This window comes from Xenopus laevis, chromosome 7S, assembly GCF_017654675.1.
Source record: "Xenopus laevis strain J_2021 chromosome 7S, Xenopus_laevis_v10.1, whole genome shotgun sequence".
NCBI classification, from domain to species: domain Eukaryota; kingdom Metazoa; phylum Chordata; class Amphibia; order Anura; family Pipidae; genus Xenopus; species Xenopus laevis.
The window spans coordinates 44,771,797-44,791,610 of NC_054384.1; the positions used below are offsets into that span (position 1 = coordinate 44,771,797).

General features: G+C 42.3%; 1 protein-coding gene across 1 annotated transcript in view; it reads right to left on the bottom strand.

Moving 5' to 3' along the window:
- The window catches only part of dusp13.S (dual specificity phosphatase 13 S homeolog), a 45,219-nt gene extending 27,227 nt beyond the window's left edge, over nucleotides 1-17,992 (bottom strand). Inside the window, exon 1 of the mRNA XM_018239423.2 lies at nucleotides 17,759-17,992. Coding sequence (XP_018094912.2) covers nucleotides 17,759-17,928 — 170 coding nt within the window. The 5' untranslated portion in view covers nucleotides 17,929-17,992. The remainder of the gene's footprint in view (nucleotides 1-17,758) is intronic.
- Between the last annotated feature and the right edge of the window lie 1,822 nt (nucleotides 17,993-19,814).

A 19,814-nucleotide genomic window follows, 5' to 3' on the forward strand; every position in this document is an offset into this window, starting at 1 on the left:
GGTGTGGGGTCAGCCACCGATCGGCCTGTGACTGCAGAGATGACAGGAGTACAGATCCGGTATGGTTTTTGCTTTCCAGGCACGTCATCCCCAAGACAGCGTGACAACGGCGTACCTGGCACGTCGAATAGCCTAGGGGGAGCTGGGGGTGCACAGGTGTGGAGGAGGAGAAGGAGGACCCAGCAGCAGAGTAAGAAGAAGAAGAAGACGAGGTAGAGAGCGATGGAGGAGTAGAGGTGGTGGCAGAACCGCGTGCAATCCGTGGCGGTGACACCAACTCCACTGTTGTTGTTGAGCTACCCATTCCCTGCTTCCCAGCCATTACCAAGTTCACCCAGTGGGCAGTGTAGGTGACATACCTGCCCTGACCATGCTTGGAGGACCATGCGTCAGTAGTCATATGGACCTTTGGCCCAACACTAAGTGACAGAGATGCGGTAACTTGGCTCTGCACATGTTGGTACAGGTGTGGTATTCCCTTTTTAGAAAAAAAATTGCGGCTGGGTACCTTCCACTGCGGTGTCCCAATTGCTACAAATTTGCGGAAGGCCTCAGAGTCCACCAGCTGGTATGGTAAAAGCTGGCGGGCTAAGAGTGCAGACAAGCCAGCTGTCAGACGCCGGGCAAGGGGGTGACAGTCAGACATTGGCTTCTTACGCTCAAACATGGCCTTCACAGAAACTTGGCTGGTGGCAGATGACTGGGAATGGGAACAGGTGGTCAAGGTGGAAGGCGGAGTGGAGGGTGGTTCAGACGGGTCAAGGAGAGCAGAGGTAGAGCAGTAAGATGCTGGACCAGAAGGAGTGTGGCTTTTAGTTTGCCTGTTGCCTTTGAGGTGTTGCTCCCAAAGTGCTTTGTGCTTGCCGCTCATGTGCCTTCGCATAGAAGTTGTACCTATGTGGCTGTTGGGCTTACCAAGGCTCAGTTTCTGACTGCACTCATTGCAAATTACAATGCTTTTGTCAGAGGCACACACATTAAAAAAATCCCACACTGCTGACTTTTTGGAAGTGTGCGATCTGGCGGTAACAGTAGAAGTTGGCGGAGTTGGCGGCAATGGCGGGTGCGTTGGCCGGCTGAACACAGGTGCCGATACATGTTGTTGCCCTGCTGATCCCTGCGGGCTGTCCTCCCTGCTTCTTCTAAGTCTTATTCTCCTACTGCCTCTCTGACTCTCCGTCTCTCCATCTGAACTACCCTCCTCTTGCTCTCTTCTACTAGGCACCCACAAAACATCAATCTCCTCATCATCATTCTCCTCAGATGCATCAATTTCTTCTGACACATCACAGAAGGAAGCAGCAGCGGGGACCTCCTCCTCATCACTCATTATGTCCATCTCTATCGTGTTCTCTGCCAGAATTAAATCTGGTGTAAGGTCCTCATCTCCTTCATCTTCTTCTGGCAATAATGGTTGCGCATTACTCAGTTCAAGAAACTCATTGGAAAATAACTCCTCTGACCCCAGTGAAGAAGGGGCACCGGTGGTGGAGGAAGTGTTACGTGGGGTGGCCATAGCAGTGGAGGATGAGGAGGATGTTGTGGTAAAGTTAGAAACGGTAGAGGATGGGGTGTGCTGTGTAAGCCAGTCAACTACCTCTTCAGCATTTTGGGAGTTCAGGGTCATTGGCTTTTTAAAACTGGGGCAATTTGCTAGGGCCACAGGATTGCATAGCAGCACGGCCCCTAGCACGGCCTCTGCGTGGCGGCCTGCCTTTGCCTGGCATTATTTTTAAAAAAACAACAACAACAACAAAAACTCAGTTGGTTTTTCTGGAAACGATAATACACACAGCTCGATGGCGGGTTGAAGAAAACACTGTGCAAATAATGCCTACAAGGCCAACGTATACACTACTACAGCGGTGGATACGGATTACGTAAAATATATGAATGCTGCTTGAAAAAAGTGACTCCGGTGTTTTTTCTGGAGACGGTAATATTATGGATATTTAGACAGAATGGGAACAAGGTCACACAGCTCGATGGCGGGTTGAAGAAAACAGTGTGCAAATAATGCCTACAAGGCCAACGTATACACTACTACAGCGGTGGATACGGATTACGTAAAATATATGAATGCTGCTTGAAAAAAGTGACTCCGGTGTTTTTTCTGGAGACGGTAATATTATGGATATTTAGACAGAATGGGAACAAGGTCACACAGCTCGATGGCGGGTTGAAGAAAACAGTGTGCAAATAATGCCTACAAGGTCAACGTATACACTACTACAGCGGTGGATACGGATTACGTAAAATATATGAATGCTGCTTGAAAAAAGTAACTCAAGTGGTTTTTCTAGAGACGATAATATTATCAATATTTAGACAAAATGTGAACAAGCTCACACAGCTCGATGGCGGGTTGAAGAAAACAGTGTGCAAATAATGCCTACAAGGCCAACGTATACACTACTACAGCGGTGGATACGGATTACGTAAAATATATGAATGCTGCTTGAAAAAAGTGACTCCGGTGTTTTTTCTGGAGACGGTAATATTATGGATATTTAGACAGAATGGGAACAAGGTCACACAGCTCGATGGCGGGTTGAAGAAAACAGTGTGCAAATAATGCCTACAAGGCCAACGTATACACTACTACAGCGGTGGATACGGATTACGTAAAATATATGAATGCTGCTTGAAAAAAGTGACTCCGGTGTTTTTTCTGGAGACGGTAATATTATGGATATTTAGACAGAATGGGAACAAGGTCACACAGCTCGATGGCGGGTTGAAGAAAACAGTGTGCAAATAATGCCTACAGGGCAAATAATGCCTAAAAGGTCAACTTATACACTACTACAGCGGTAGTAAAATAAAAAAAAGTAAAATAAAAAAAAAATGAATATTAAAAAAAAAAATTAAAGTTGGTGCTGCTGAACTACTAGGAGCAGCAGATTAGCACACCAGTCCCACTCCCCAACACTGCTAGACTAATAGCACTGGGCTCTTATAGTAGTAGTAGTAGTAGTAGTAGTAAAACAACAAAAAAATAAATAAAAGCAGTCCTTACAAGGACTACTGTTATTGCAGCAGTCAGCAGATGAGATCAGAAGCAGGACAGCTGCCCACTGCAGCTACATACAGAGCACTGCAGTAGAAGGTAGATTACTAGCCAGCAAAGCTACCTAAGCTTAAATGTCCCTCAAACCCCTGCAGACTTCTGTCCTCCAATAACAGAGCAGTATCAAAACGATTACTAGCCAGCAAACTTTCAACTGTCCCTGAAATCACTAACAGGCAGCAGCTCTCTCCCTACACTATCTCTTCAGCACACACAGGCAGAGTGAAAAAACGCTGCAGGGCTTCGGTTTTTATAGGGAAGGGGAGTGGTCCAGGGGAGAGCTTCCTGATTGGCTGCCATGTACCTGCTGGTCTGGGGTGAGAGGGCAAAAAAAAGCGCCAACAATGGCGAACCCAAAATGGCGAACGTCGCGCGACGTTCGCGAACTTCCGGCGAGCGCGAACACCCGATGTTCGCGCGAACAAGTTCGCCGGCGAACAGTTCGCGACATCTCTACGCCTGAACTTTATAAATCCGAATCACTTACGATGGTGGAAAAATTTGTGAAAAGGGGGTATGATAAATCTAAATTGTTGGCTACACAAAATGAGGTTGAGCTAATACCTAGGGAATCAGCATTAACTAAGAAACCAAGATCGAAATCTGTTAAATCTCAAAGAATCCCTTTTGTTACGTCCTATGATACTAACTCTAAGTATTACCGTAATGTAATTTTAAAACACTGGAATATTTTGAGTACTGATACTAAACATGGCCATTTGTTCAAAGCACCTCCAAGAACGTTGGTGAACTGATAAAGCGGAAGACTACTTCACAAAAAGAGATATGTAATATATTAGGCACACAAAGTATGGGAACTTTTCCCTGTAGAAACTGTAGTCACTGTAGTGCCATTATCCCTGGTAGTTGTGTGACTCATCCACAGAAAGGACAGAAACATAAACTATATGTTTTTTTTACCTGTGACACATATGATGTTGTGTACTGTATTAAGTGCCCATGTGGGTTGTTATATATTGGACAAACTGGTAGAGCGATTAAAATCAGGCTCAATGAGCATAAATCAAATATTAGGACTTACCGTCCTGATTTGCCTACAACACTATTGCATGGTAAAAAGCCAGTGGATAAGATAAATAAAACAGAATCTCAATTGGCCAAATATTTTTTTGAGCATGGACACCGAGTATCACAACTGCGATGGCAGGTGTTAGAGAAAGTGAGTTTTAGTACAGGCATGGATAAAAAGAAAAATATCTTGCAACGTGAATGCTACTGGATTTGGCTATTACAGACACGTTACCCAAAAGGGTTAAATGAAGATTTTAATATGGCCTGTTATTTGTAAAACATTTCTGTAAAGCATTACGATATATAATATCCTGTTCTTCTTTTGTAGATAAAAATTACAGCCGGATTTTTGCCAGGGACAGCTTCCTTCTCCCATGTAGGGTATGCTAGTAACTTTGTTTCCTTAATTGTTAAAAAATTGGTAAAAAATTGATAGATTTTTGCTTATTGCGTTGCCTTTCCCTTCTAGATTAACTGGATACTATGTTTTTAACTTTTGTCTATTTTGTAATACATTCATGTTTTAGGACTTTTGAATAACTGGTTTTTAATCAATTTTTTGAAATAATTTCTGAAATATTTTTTCTATTTTTTAGCGATTTTTCCTAATGAACTTTTGGATTATGGAATAATTGGACACTTTATTACACATGTTGTTTTTGGTGTTTATTATTATCTTGCTATTTTCTTTTTGGAAAGTTTTTTAAGTTTTTTCTCATTTTCTTTAATTTGTGATGGTTAATTCATTATGTTAATTATATGCACACATATGTAATTGTTACGTCACTGACCTATGCTTTAAATTGCTTCGTGCATTCTGTTTCAGTATGCTTGATAAAGGGGTTGTCCCCGAAACGTTGCATGCCGCATTAATAAATTTAAAGCAAGGGTTTTTCACCCTGCCAGCAGTACCTGTGTGCCAGTGAATCTTTTCTTCGTACAGTTGTGGGGTTACCGAAGCCCTTTTTACTGAGCACCAGGGTCAGTGTATCCTCGAGAGGGCCTGGGTGTGCGTGGGCAGTTTTGATTTTTAACACACTAAAGGTGGCCATCGAGGATTCGGACGATTTTCGGACAGTGTGTGGTGAGCGCCAACATCTTTTGTCCGGCAGGGAATCGGTCGTTTGGTCAATCGGACAGGTGGTACTTGTGCAAGTTTCATAAAGATTTAGTGCAAATTGTTCTAAGTCTGTCTCAGTCTCCGGAACTCCTAGGAGGTGAATTTTGACTCTTCTGGACCTATTTTATAAGTCTTTGTAAAGACATAAAAGATTCAAGGGTCTCATGATCAGTTACGGTTCGCACCTAAAATACCTGCCAAGGCCGGTGGCTGGTATTACAAATTTACCGGCAATGTAGCTGCCGGTAAATTTGTAATACCCTTAAAAAGACCCCCTCGGCCTGCCCCCAATCATCTACAAAACTCGCCTGCCCCTTTTGTTGCGGCCCCCCCCACCGGCCAGGAAATCATTGAAGAATTATCAGTATGCACTGCTGTCACTTGTCTCTGTGTGTGGTCCTCTAGGGCACTCATCAGTTATGGAGTTTGCAGGCTAAGTGAAGCAATGGACCTCCCTGCCCTAGCTCTTTTCATTTGCACAGCTTGTGCTTGTGTATAGAAACACACAACTAAGTGAACATCAGCCTGAAAATAGCTGCTTTCATGTTTTTGGGTCAACCCAGTGGTGGAAATACCGGGGGGAGTAGGGGGTGCGATTGGGCCAGGGCCATCACCCCCTCAGGCCCCACTCGGCAGCTTGCGCACCGCTGATTTCCAGGCAGAAAATATCGTAACTAGGGGGGGTGAGGGAACCCGGCTTTAGGGGGGGTGGGGGCAGTGCCGAGCCAAGTCGGCCGTCTGCCCTAGGCAACCCAGCGCCTACTCCGCCCCCCCACCGTTTGCGCATGCGCCAAGGATGCGACGCGCATGCGCAGAGGAAGCGCAAGTGCGCATGCGTCGGGGGTGCACAAGTGCGCATGCGCAGGGGAGCGAAAAACTGCTACCACTGCTTCTGGAACTAGAGGATGGCGTCGGAAGAGGTAAGTGCCTTGCGCCCCTCTACCTTTGCGCCCTAGGCACGTGCCTCTTCTGCCTACCCCTAGTTCCGGCCCTGGGTGGGGGGACCCGGCTTTACATCCTGCACCAGGGCCCACCCCCCTCTAGTTACGTTACTGGGTCAACCTACGCTCTGCTGTTTACTGACAGACGCAGTGGAGTGTGTGAAACATTTTATGATACAGTAGTTGAGGAAAAATGATGGGTGAAATATTTTGCCATGAAAAAATGTTCATAGACTGTAATATACAGTAAAAAAAATTCATCCAGTTTGGAAAAAGTAACATGCAAGGATGCCCTTTGACTTCAATGAGCTTCATCCACTGTTTTGCAAATGTTCTGTAAAAAAGGGCAGAGTCACTTGTCCCTATTGAGGAATAAAACACCAACAGTGGCACGAGTCATTTTTAAAATGTCAGCACCAGCATTTCCATATACACACTGTAGTTGGCCAGGTATTAGCAGTTTCTCTCTGTTGAGTCATTTATTTGTGGATTAAGTTTTTACAGGCATTGTGGTCATTTTGCCCTTCATATGTATTGGATATTTAGTTGATGCTGCAGCATTTCAGTACATCACAGGTGAGGGTTAGTTTTGACTAATTCACAACAGTGAAAGTGTTGGTGGCCAAATGGATAAGGTGTTTGCTTTTAAAATAAGAGGTTATGAGTTCAATTCCCTTTTCTGCCTTAAATTTTATTAATTTCTCTAATTAGTTTTGACATGTAAAATTTTCATTTTATGACATATCAAGCAGTTTTAGGAATGAAAAGATATAGTGGCACCATCAAATTATTTGTAATCCGGGAATGGACTTTTTTGGTGTGGTTAAATGTCATGAAATAGCTTGAACCAAATTGATGGTGACACTGTCTTTGCATTCCTTATTTTCTTTAATATAACATGATTGGGCTTAATATGTTGTAAAATGTACATTATAATTTTAAATATCAATTACAGAAAATTGTGAGACTTTGGGTATTGATGGGTATTGAACCCAGTACCTTCGGGATCAAAAGCACATGCCTTAACAAATGCGCCACCACAGCACCTATATGTTCAGAAGTTTCCTTTATCTGTGATGTCAATCACACATTAAAAAAAAAATAATCAGAGCGTGGTAATGAGAAAATGAAGCTCAGGGTAGATGGAGGAGGCATTGGGACTTAATTTTGGTTATTTATTTATATATTTTTTAAATTATTTTTTAATTTGTTACTTTTTTTTTTTGGTTCCTCAGGACTTAACCTCTGCAGATCTACTTTCCTAGCCATGCAAAAATAATCACACTGCTATTTAAATTATTGTGACTGGTTTCTGAACACATGAAGAGCCCCCTTTCTCCAGGCTACATTGAGTGCATGCCACGATCTTTCTGCACTGTGAATCACTAAAGCAAGCCGGTAACTATAGCAATACTTGCGGTTCGAATGGAAAAGTTGTTCAGGAGCCACCTGGTGTCCATTACTTGAATTGCGCCTATTTTCATTTTCACTCTAATCATTTCTAAACGTCAGCACATCGTGTTTCCCTGCACTTAACGCGACCAGCGCGTTTATCTTGATGAGTTACAGCGCGCCAGATGTACAATCCGTTCTGGCTTCATCTGTATCTTATGTATCAGCCTGTACACCCCCTTCTGAATATTTAGGGGGAACCTCCTTTCTTCTAATCAGAATGGGTGACCTTGTGTCAGATGGAAAATCCTACTGGCATTAGAGAGATTATTACTTATATGATCCCCTTATATATTTATAGATAGTTATCATATCACCCATTAAGCGCCTCTTCTCCAGTGTGAACAACTCCAATTTAGACAGTCTTTCCTCATAGCCAAGATTTTCCATACCTAGTTTAGTTTCCCTTCTCTGTACCCTCTCTAATTCAATGATGTCCTGTTTGAGCACTGGAGACCAAAGCTGTATAGCATATTCTAAAGGGTGCCTTACTAGTACTCTATACATGGCTGATCTGACCAGGTTCCCTAGACAAAACAGTTGGCTAACCTTCCCCCCCCCCCCGCATAATGTATGCACCGTAATGGAGAGGGAGGGCAAATGAAGGGGAGGGAGGAAGGGCAGAGGAGGCAGTTGCCTATTCTGACTACCCCTAGTTCTGGCCCTGTACAGTGGAAGAATGACCCCTTCCTCCCATGGATCAATGCCCCTTTTAATACAGCTCATGACCTTAATCGATATTGATGCTATCTGGCTGGTATTGCTTGCTACAGCCAAGTTTATTATCTACAAGGACAAAAAGGTAATTTTCCATTATGGATTTGCCTAGTGCAGTCCCATTAAGAGAATAAATGGATTGGATATTTTTACATCCCAGGTGCATGATTTACTTTACATTTATCAACATTAAATCTCATTTGCCACTTAGCTGCCCAGATTGCCAGTTTGTCAAGATCCTGTTGCAAGGATGCCGCATCCTGGATGGAATTAATTGGGCTGTATAGTTTTACCATTATCAATCACCCTCTGTAGCTGATCCTGTAGCCAGTTTCTATCCATGTGCAAACAACTTCATTAAGCCCAACAGACCTTAGTTTAGAAAGCAGTCATTTGTGGGGCACAGTATCAAAGGCTTTGGCAAAATCTAAATAGATCACGTCTACTGCTCCCCCACTGTCCAGCATTTTACTTACCTCATCATATAAAGCAATCAGATTTGTCTGACAAGACCTATCCTTCATAAAGCCATGCTCATTGCTGCTGCTAATGCCATTCAATAGGACACATTTTTGAATGTGATCCCTTAACAAGCCTTCAAATAATTTGCCCACCACATATGTCAAATTTACTGGCCTATAATTTCTAGGCTGAGATTGTAATTCCTTTTTAAATATTGGTTACATCATCTTTTCTCCAATCCATAGGTACCATACCAGATGAAAGCGAATTTGAGAAAATCAGAAATAGGGGCCGGTCTAAAACTGAACTAAGCTCTCTTAGAACCCAGGAGTGGATGCCATCCGGCCCTGGCGCCTGGTATACATAAATTTTTATTAAAGCTTTATGAATCATATCCTGAGTCAGCCACTGACTAGATTGAGCTGAGTCAGCTATGAAGTGAGCCTGTAAACTCTGACCTCATTACTGAATACACTGAAGAAAAGAACTGATTTAGCACAATTGCCTTTTTTGTATCTGTTACAACCATACTGGTACCATTATTTAAAGGAGCAACACTCTCAACCCGCATCTTTTTACTTTTAGGGGTTAGACTTAGCCTCAGCCCCAATACACTCATTCATAAAATGCAGTTTCTGTCCTAACAGACTTGTAGTTTTTAATTGCCTTTCTCTTCATTCCTATTAAGTTCTTTACTTCTATATTAAGCCACAAAGGGTGATTCTACATTTATAACATAATGCCCCAAGGCACTAAAATGAGCTTTTCTGAAATTCATGGTTTTTGTTGCAACAGTGTATATTTGTTTTTTGCACCAGACAGTAAATGATTGAACCCCTGGGTAATAGTGACCATAATGTGATAACATTATGGTCACTATTACCCAGGGGTTCAATAACTTGCACATTTGCAATATGTTCTGGTTCATTAGAGATCACTAGATCCAGTAAAACATTTTTTCTGGTTGGCTCCTCAACTTGTTCATATACGAATAGTCAGCCAGCACTCACCACTTTGATTTTTGGTTGTAACGACCAGGTGCACGTCAATAGGTGTCCACTTCCACCAGCTTCAATATCCCACAATCACAATAGACAGCACCAGTCTTGAAGATTTGTTTAAAAAAGCCTTTATTGGAACTTCATGGCTTTATCTGAACAAGCGCAACAACGTTTCAAGCCGCATGGCCCTTTATCAAGTTAATGTTTCACACATGGTAACACATTTTTATACTACTTTGTATAGCGCCATCTTGTGGCTCAATCCTTAAATACATCACAAACTACAGATCACAAAAAATTGTTTTAAACATGCTATATTTTGTTTTGTCGATGGAGTCTCCTTCTCCATATCTATGCTGCTACTTTCTTGTTCAAAAATCTGTAATATTAAAAACATAAAAATCCAGTTAAAAACATACTTAGCGAAATATAGAGTGTAAATCGTATTCACGATTTAGGCCATGGGGTTCCATGGTTTCTAAGCACCGTATCCACCAAGCTTCTTTCTTTAACAGTTCCTTATTTCTATCCCCTCCCCGCCGGAGTTTGGGCACATTATCCACAACTTGGAACTTTAATTGTTGGACCCCATGACCTTTTTCCACAAAGTGGCTAGCCACCACCTGATCTATTTTCTTTAACCTTATAGCGCATCCGCATCGAGTTGAGACACGATGAGAGTTTGGATGCATCTCAAAAAATTTTTTTGATTCGATGTCTTGAGTTAATACTTCATAACAATTACTTCTTATTTCAAGATGAGTTCTTTGTACAGATCAAAGGTACAGCTATGGGGTCTAATGTGGCCCCGTCCTATGCGAACATATTTATGAACAATTTTGAAACCAAGTATGTGTATGTAAATGAGTTGTTTTTGCAACATTGTAAGTTATGGTTAAGATTCATCGATGACGTGTTCGCAATATGGACGGGGCCACTATGAACCCTTAAAGATTTTCATCAACAAATTAATTTGGCGTTACCCCATATCAAATTCACACTACACGCTGATGAAAGTAAAATAGCTTTTTTAGATACGATGGTATTGAATCAGGACGGGAAATTGGAAATAGACCTTTTTGTGAAGCCAACTGATAAGAATACACTCCTTCATTATGAGTCATTCCACCCTGTCTCAACAAAAAGGTCATTGCCAAAATCACAATTCCTACGGGTAAAAAGGATTGTTTCCAACAGAGATAGACAGAGTGAACGTCTAGAGGAGATGCAGGAGAAATTTATTCAAAGAGGGTATCCGATACCCTTATTAAAACAGCAACGGAAAGAAATTGAGGGGGACCAAAAGGGGTGTGAATATCAGGATAAACCTAACAAAAATAAAACTAAGAGGGTTCCATTTATCTCTAAGTACACATCTTTAAGCAAAGATGTGGCCAAAATTATCAATAGACACTGGAGTTTGCTTAAGGAGGGGATACCGTCTGTGGAATCCTTTCAAGCTTTACCCCTTATGTCATACAAGAAAAATAGGACTCTTGGTTCTATGCTGGTGAGATCGGACCTAGGGGGCAAACAACTGAGGCAAGGTGTATTACGCTCAAAAAACAATGGGACTTTCCCGTGCCTTTCTTGTAACTGTTGTTCCAATTGTCAAAAGGGAGATACCGTATATCACCCACGTAAGGGCAACCCCATCAAGATCAGGGGATATTACACTTGTACATCAACTTTTGTAGTGTATATTGTGAAATGCCCCTGCGGGTATTTATATGTAGGACAGACCACTCGCATGGTATGAGATAGGATACGGGAACATAAGTCCGCTATAAGGTTAAAGAAAATAGATCAGGCGGTGGCTAGCCACTTTGTGGAAAAAGGTCATGGGGTCCAACAATTAAAGTTCCAAGTTATGGATAATGTGCCCAAACTCCGGCGGGGAGGGGATAGAAATAAGGAACTGTTAAAGAAAGAAGCTTGGTGGATACGGTGCTTAGAAACCATGGAACCCCATGGCCTAAATCGTGAATACGATTTACACTCTATATTGCGCTAAGTATGTTTGTAACTGGATTTTTATGTTTTTAATATTACAGATTTTTGAACAAGAAAGTAGCAGCATAGATATGGAGAAGGAGACTCCATCGACAAAACAAAATATAGCATGTTTAAAAATTTTTTTGTGATCTGTAGTTTGTGATGTATTTAAGGATTGAGCCACAAGATGGCGCTATACAAAGTAGTATAAAAATGTGTAACCATGTGTGAAACATTAACTTGATAAAGGGCCATGCGGCTTGAAACGTTGTTGCGCCTGTTCAGATAAAGCCATGAAGTTCCAATAAAGGCTTTTTTAAACAAATCTTCAAGACTGGTGCTGTCTATTGTGATTGTGGGCTCCTCAACTTGTGCCATGAAATTATCATACAACAAGTTTATAAACCTGTTCCCATTAGTTGACTTGGCAGTATTTGTTGCTCCAGTCAATACAGATAGAGCCAGGCTGGTTTGTGCGTTTGGTGCGCTGTAACTGTATGGGATAGATGCGATATACACGATTAATGCAGTTCCCCACGTTGCCTTAATGAACCAGAAAAGTTTCCTTAAACCACATCACATTAAATGGACACCAGGTGGCTCATAGTACACACAAGGAAGAACTTGAGTGAGACACATGGGCAGAGGGGAAATCATGGGGACAGCCAGAGGCACGGGCAGAGAGGAAATTGGGGGGAGAGACACCTGGTAGAGAGGAAATTCGGGGGGAGAGCAAGAGGCACTGGGGCAGAGAAAAATTAGGAGGGGAGAGAAAGACTTGGCGGCAGAGGGAAAAATCTGGGAGGGGGGAGGAGAGATACACGTGGCAGAGAGGTCTGGGAAACCTGCCAAATCATTCCTCCACCTTTTGTCACAGTCAGGATGATGTATTAATCGTTTTTATTACTTAGGCTATATGCCTTCAGGTTTCAGATCTTTATGGTGTGCAAATTTGTGAACACAGACAGTAGCACTCTCCTGTAGTGTAATGGATAAGGCATGTGTTTCTGAAACAAAGTGTCATGAATTCAAAACCTTTGATTTTTATTTCACACTTTTTTTTTTTACTTTTCTTATAAATGGTGAGATCCCAGTTGCTTTATTTAATACGGACAGCGTACCCACAATATAAAGATATAGAAAAAACCTGAAGGAAAGCACAAAGGGCAGAGTTAGTGCCTAATTGACTGCTGTCACAATGAATGAGATTGTTGGGCAGAGGGAAAAATCCACAGAGGCAAAAAATCGGGGGAGGGAGAGAGAGACACAGAGGCAAACAATTGGGGGAGGGAAAGAGACACAGAGGGAAAAAATCGGGGGAGGGAAAGAGAGACCAGAGGGAGATGGAAAAAATCAGGGGAGGTAAAGAGAAACAGAGGGAAAAATCGGGGAGGGAAAGAGACACAGAGGGAAAAATCGGAGGAGGGACAGAGACACAGCGGGAAAAATCAGGGGAGGGAAAGAGACACAGAGGGAACAATCGGGGGAGGGAAAGAGACACAGAGGGAAAAATCGGAGGAGGGAAAGAGAGACACAGAGGGAAAAATCGGGGAGGGAAAGAGACACAGAGGGAGATGGAAAAAATCGGGGGAGGGAAAGAGACACAGAGGGAAAAATTGGGGGAGGGAAAGAGAGACAGAGGGAAAAATCAGGGGAGGGGGAGAGACACAGAGGAAAAAATCTGAGGAGGGAAATAGACAGAGGGAAAAATCGTAGGAGGGAAAGAGACACAGAGGGAGATGGAAAAAATCGGAGGAGGGAAAAAGACACAGAGGGAAAAAGAGACACAGAGGGAAAAATCAGGGGAGGGAAAGAGAGACACAGAGGGAAAAATCGGAGGAGGGAAAGAGAGACAGAGGGAAAATCGGAGGAGGGAAAGAGAGACACAAGGGAAAAATCGGAGGAGAGAAAGAGACACAGAGGGAAAAATCGGAGGAGGAAAAGAGAGACATAGGGAAAAATCGGGGGAGGGAAAGAGAGACACAGAGGGTAAAATCGGAGGAGGGAAAGAGAGACACAGAGTGTAAAATCGGAGGAGGGAGAGAGACACAGGGAGATGGAAAAAATCGGAAAAGGGAAAGAGACACAGAGGGAGATGGAAAAAATCAGTGGAGGGAAAGAGACACAGATGGAGATGGAAAAAATGGGGGAGGCAAAAAGAGACACAGAGAGAAACATCGGGGAGAGAAAGAGAGACACAGAGGGAAAAATCGGGGAAGTGAAAGAGACACAGAGGGAAAAATCGGGGGAGGGAAAGAGAGACCAGAGCGAGATGGAAAAAATCAGGGGAGGGAAAGAGACACAGAGGGAAAAATCGGGGGGGGGGGGGAAGAGACACAGAGGGAAAAATCGGAGGAGGGACAGAGACACAGAGGGAAAAATCAGGGGAGGGAAAGAGACACAGAGGGAACAATCGGGGGAGGGAAAGAGACACAGAGGGAACAATCGGGGGAGGGAAAGAGACACAGAGGGAACAATCGGGGGAGGGAAAGAGACACAGAGGGAAAAATCGGAGGAGGGAAAGAGAGACACAGAGGGAAAAATCGGGGGAGGGAAAGAGACAGAGGGAGATGGAAAAAATCGGGGGAGGGAAAGAGACACAGAGGGAAAAATCGGGGGAGGGAAAGAGAGAGAGAGGGAAAAATCAGGGGAGGGGGAGAGACACAGAGGAAACAATCTGAGGAGGGAAATAGACAGAGGGAAAAATCGTAGGAGGGAAAAAGACACAGAGGGAAAAATCGGGGGAGGGAAAGAGAGACACAGAGGGAAAAATCGGAGGAGGAAAAGAGACACAGAGGAACTAAATCGGAGGAGGGAAAGAGAGACAGAGGGAAAATCGGAGGAGGGAAAGAGAGACACAAGGGAAAAATCGGAGGAGAGAAAGAGACACAGAGGGAAAAATCGGAGGAGGAAAAGAGAGACATAGGGAAAAATCGGGGGAGGGAAAGAGAGACACAGAGGGTAAAATCGGAGGAGGGAAAGAGAGACACAGAGGGTAAAGTCGGAGGAGGGAGAGAGACACAGGGAGATGGAAAAAATCGGAAAAAAACGGAAAAGGGAAAGAGACACAGATGGAGATGGAAAAAATCAGTGGAGGAAAAGAGACACAGATGGAGATGGAAAAAATGGGGGAGGCAAAAAGAGACACAGAGAGAGAAACATCGGGAGAGAAAGAGAGACACAGAGGGAAAAATCGGGGAAGGGAAAGAGACACAGGGAAAATGGGGGGAGGGAGAAAGACACATTTGCTATAAATCATAGGTGCAGACATGGGGGGCAGAGGGAAAATCGGGGGGAGGAGAGAGAGACACTCTGCAGAGGAAATTCGGGGGTTGGGGAAGAGAAAGATATTTTATCTTGGGCTAAATGTTATTAAGTTGATTAAGCTACCCTGATAGTGTACATTGAGGGTGCCACTATGTCTTTTCGGTCCTTGTGTGTATTAATATAAAAGGATTGGGCTTAATTTTATTAAAATGAAAAGTGTACTTTTTAATATAAATTAAAAATTAAAAAAATTAAAGTAAAAAAAACACTAAACCCACTGGTCAAAAGCATCCACTTAATCCACTAGGCCACCACTGCATCATGTAAGATATTGAGCGCTTTTCTCCTTTGGAAACTGATGTACTGTATATTGGTACAGATGGCATTAGCTAGCGTTATTACATGCTAATAAACGCGACAAGGCAACTTAAAACCATTAAGCATTAAGCATTTGCTGCTGCTTATCTAGCGTTACAGCACGATAAACTCACAAAAGAAAGTGGCTCCATCTGTATCTTGGTAAATAAAATCCTCCATTATCATTACTTTGCCCAAACTAGCAGCCTTTTCAATTTGCATCAGGAGCTTAGCCTTCTCCTCCTCACTTACATTAGGGGGTCTATAGCATACTCCTACAAATAATTTGCTGGACTCATTACAATAGAGCTCCATCCATAAGACTTCTGCCCCCTCATTTTCTAACATCACCTCCTCCTTTATCCTTTAATTCCTGCCTAACAAACAGACACACCCCTCCTCTTTTTCTGTTGCCTCTGTCCCTCTGAAACAAAGTATAGCCACTGATATTTACTGCCCAGTCATGCGACTCATTCAGCCATGTTTCGGCCACACCAATTACATCATATTTTCCTTCCAACACCAGCAGCTCCAGCTCTCCCATTTTACCAGTCAGACTCCTTGCATTTGCAAACATACATTTAACGAAGAAAGTTAGTCCAGCACCCACTGTTTCATGAATAAAACGGCCTTTATTGGACCAAGGGCATTACGTAATGCCCTTGGTCCAATAAAGGCCGTTTTATTCATGAAACAGTGGGTGCTGGACTAACTTTCTTCGCTAATATTGCCAGTGGAAGGTGGCCACTGGAGGACGTGCACCCAGCCAAAGAAGTGAGTTGCAGTTGTGCTGACTACTAATCTGCTATCAAACATACATTTAATACTAGTACCATAATGAACATATAACATGTGGTCCTCCCTCTCCTTAACAGTACCCCCATCCAAATTCCCCCCTATTTTCCCTTCCTTTGCCCGCATCCTTATCTAATCTTTCTTCCACTGAATCCTTTACTGAACCCCCCACACGCCTAGTTTAAAATCTCTTCCAACTCTCTAGCCATCTTCTCCCCCAAAACAGCTACACCATCATCACTGAGGTGCACCCATCCCTAGCAAAGAGCCTGTAGGCGATTGAGAAATCAGCCTAGTTCTCCAAAAACTCAAACCCACCTCCCTACACAAATCTCTCAACCACGCATTAATCTCCCTAAACTCCCACTGTCTTCTTAACATTGTTTGTGGCACAGGTAATATTTCTGAGAAAATTACCTTGGAAGTCCTCGCCCTCAACTTTAGACCTAGTTTTTTTAAAATCTGCTTGAGGACTTCACTACCTCTTCTAACTTTGTCATTGGTACCTATGTGTATTGGTACACATAGGGAATACATTGAGAACAGTAACGATTTAATATCATTTTAAATGATAACCATTTCTGTTTTGTGTTTTTAGCTGAAAACATAATGCCCAAATCTATGCTCTGAAGGGCAGCCCACAAGGATTTTTGCACCAGAGATATCACAGATATCACATTATGGTCACTATTACCCAGGGGTTCAATTACTTGCACATTTGCTATATGTTCTGTGTCATTAGAGATCACTAGATCCAGTAAAGCATTTTTTTTGGTTGGCTCCTCAACAACTTGTGCCATAAAATTGTCATGCAACAAGTGTATAAACTTGTTCCCATTAACTGAGTTGGCAGTACTGTTGCTCCAGTCAATATCTGGGCAATTAAAATCCCCCATTATCATTACTTTACCCAAACTAGCAGCCTTTTATATTTGCATCAGGAGCTGAGCCTCTTTCTCCTCACTTACATTTGTGGGTCTATAGCATACTCTCACAATTAATTTGCTGGACTATTTACAATCGGTGAAGAGCTCCACCCCCTCATTTTCTAACATCACTTCTTCCTTTATATTAGCTTTTAAACCCTGCCTAACAAACAGACATACCCCTCTTACTTTTCTATTGCCTCTGTCCCTCCGAAACAAAGTATAGCCACTGATATTATCTGCCAAGTCATGTGACTCATTCAGCCATGTTTCGGCCACACCAATAAAATCATATCCCAGGCAAATGCAGTAAAAGAAAAAGCACACAGGCCTGAAGTTAAATCCAAGGACCATTCTGTGTTTAAAACAAACAACAGCCAAGCTCTTTATCAATATTTCTTTACAGTGTAAAGCCTAAAATGATTGGTACAGATATAATGATGGTATATTTTTCAAAACTCAATTAATTATTTTAGCATATAATACACTCTACATTAATTAAAAGGCCTATTTCTTCACAAACATGTACTTTTAGTATTTGGCACTAGATTGCTAAAAATACAATAAATACCAAAGCCGTTAGAGTACTTTGTGATTTAAAAATAGTTATAGGTACAACTTACAGATCCCCTAAAAAAAGGTTAGGCCACACTTCATCCACACGATGAGAAAAAGAAGTTCGCCGGCTGTTCAGAAGTGTTTGCAACTCTTCTAATGTATATCCAATGTCTGTCAAAGACTGTTCTTTACCAGATTGACTTATGTTGCTCGCTGTCTCTCCCTCCATGTTCATGAATGCAGGGAGTGTGCAGTTTTTAGTTTGACAGTGTCACTTTGATTATATGTAACAGGTGAAGAATGCTTTCTTGCTGTCTCTAAATGATGAGTTGCACAAACACAGTAACTCAAGTAAACCTTGAAATCACTCCATCATACCTACAAGACATGGTTAATTATGGTTTATTTCCAAAATGAACTTTAGCTGGTGTTCTACAATTCATTGAGTTAATTAATTTGTGAAAGTTCAATAAAACTATTTATATCTCTTTAGACATTACTCCAAAAAAAATTTTGTGCCAAAAGTAATTTAAGTCAGTTTTATATTCTGCTATAAATCTTGCAGATAGACAAACTGTATATTGTAGTTCTTCCCAAGTTAGATTCACTAATGTTATGTGGTCATGTTAAAAACTGACATAGCACGCAACACTCCTGGTACATTAATTTGGGTGCGGCTAGAAACTAACTACAGAGTACATAGTAAGTTAGGTTGCAAAAAGACACACATCCATTAAGTTCAAACTTTTAAGTCTATATAAAACCTGCTAACTGCTAGTTGATCTAGATGAAGTCAAAAAAAAACCCCTGTTTGAAGTTTCTACAATTTGCCTCAGAGGGGGACAATTTTCTTCCTGACTCCAAGATAGCAATCGGACTAGTCCCTGGATCAACTTGTGCTATGACCTGTCTTTCATAGCCCTGTATTCCCTCACTTGCTAAAGAGCCATCCAACCCTTTCTGAAAGCTAATATATCAGCCAGTATAATTGATTCAGGGAGAGAATTCCAAATCTTCACAGCTCTCTGTATTGTATGGTATTCCAAAACCCAGAACAAACACCAAGGTCCCTTTCACTTCGGGAGGAGCCCTCCGCTGATCAGATGCTGCCAGGTCTTAAAGTGAGAGGACCAAGGGGAGATTTCTGTGCAGACAAGGGAACCGTAATGCATACAAGAATACCTATCAGGCAGTGCAGTACTGAATCAGGAGTCAGAGATGTAGTCGAGATCACAGGCTGAGGTTACAAACGACAGTAACGCAGTACAGAATCAGGATGCGAAAGAATTGTCAGGAACAGGCAAAGATAGGGACAGGCAGTAATCTACAGAAGGTTAGGGACAGGGAACAGACTTGAAGCACACCCAGGAACTATCTGAAATAGACCCGGGCAATATGAATATGGAATGTGGTGCATTTAAATATTTGAAATTTGTGCCAAGCATGACATCAGACGCATGTCAAGACCCGGAAGTGCCATATGTCAAACCCAGTGCACGCCAGAATAAGAAGCTGTGAGTTGGAGGCGTTCCCACCACTTCCTCCCAGTTATCATAACACTCTCATTTTAAAAACCCCTTCCGAATATTTAGGTTGAACCTTTCTTCTAGTCAGAATAGATGCCCACATGTCAGCTGGAAGGACCTACTGGTAAATAAAGCATTAGAGAGATTATTATATAATCCCTTTATATATTTATACATAGTTACCATATCACTCTTCAGGCGCCTCTACTCCAGTGTGAACAACCCCAACTTGGCCAGCGTATCCTCATACTGAGATTTTCTATACCCTTTATCAGCTTAGTTGCCCTTCTTTGGACCCTCTCTAACAAAATAATATTCCATTTGAGCACTGGAGACCTGTATGGTATATTCTAGATGGGGCCTTACCAGCGCTCTGTACAGTAGAAGAATAACCCTCTCCTCCTGAAAATGTATGCCCCTTTTAATACAGCTCAAGACGTTGTTTTGACTGGCTGCTGACTGGCTATGCTTGCTACAGCCAAGTTTATTATCTACAATGATTCAAAGGTCCTTTTCCATTATTGATTTGCTTAGTTCAGTCCCATTAAAGGGGTGGTTCACCTTTGAAATAACTTTTAGTATGATGTAGAGAGTG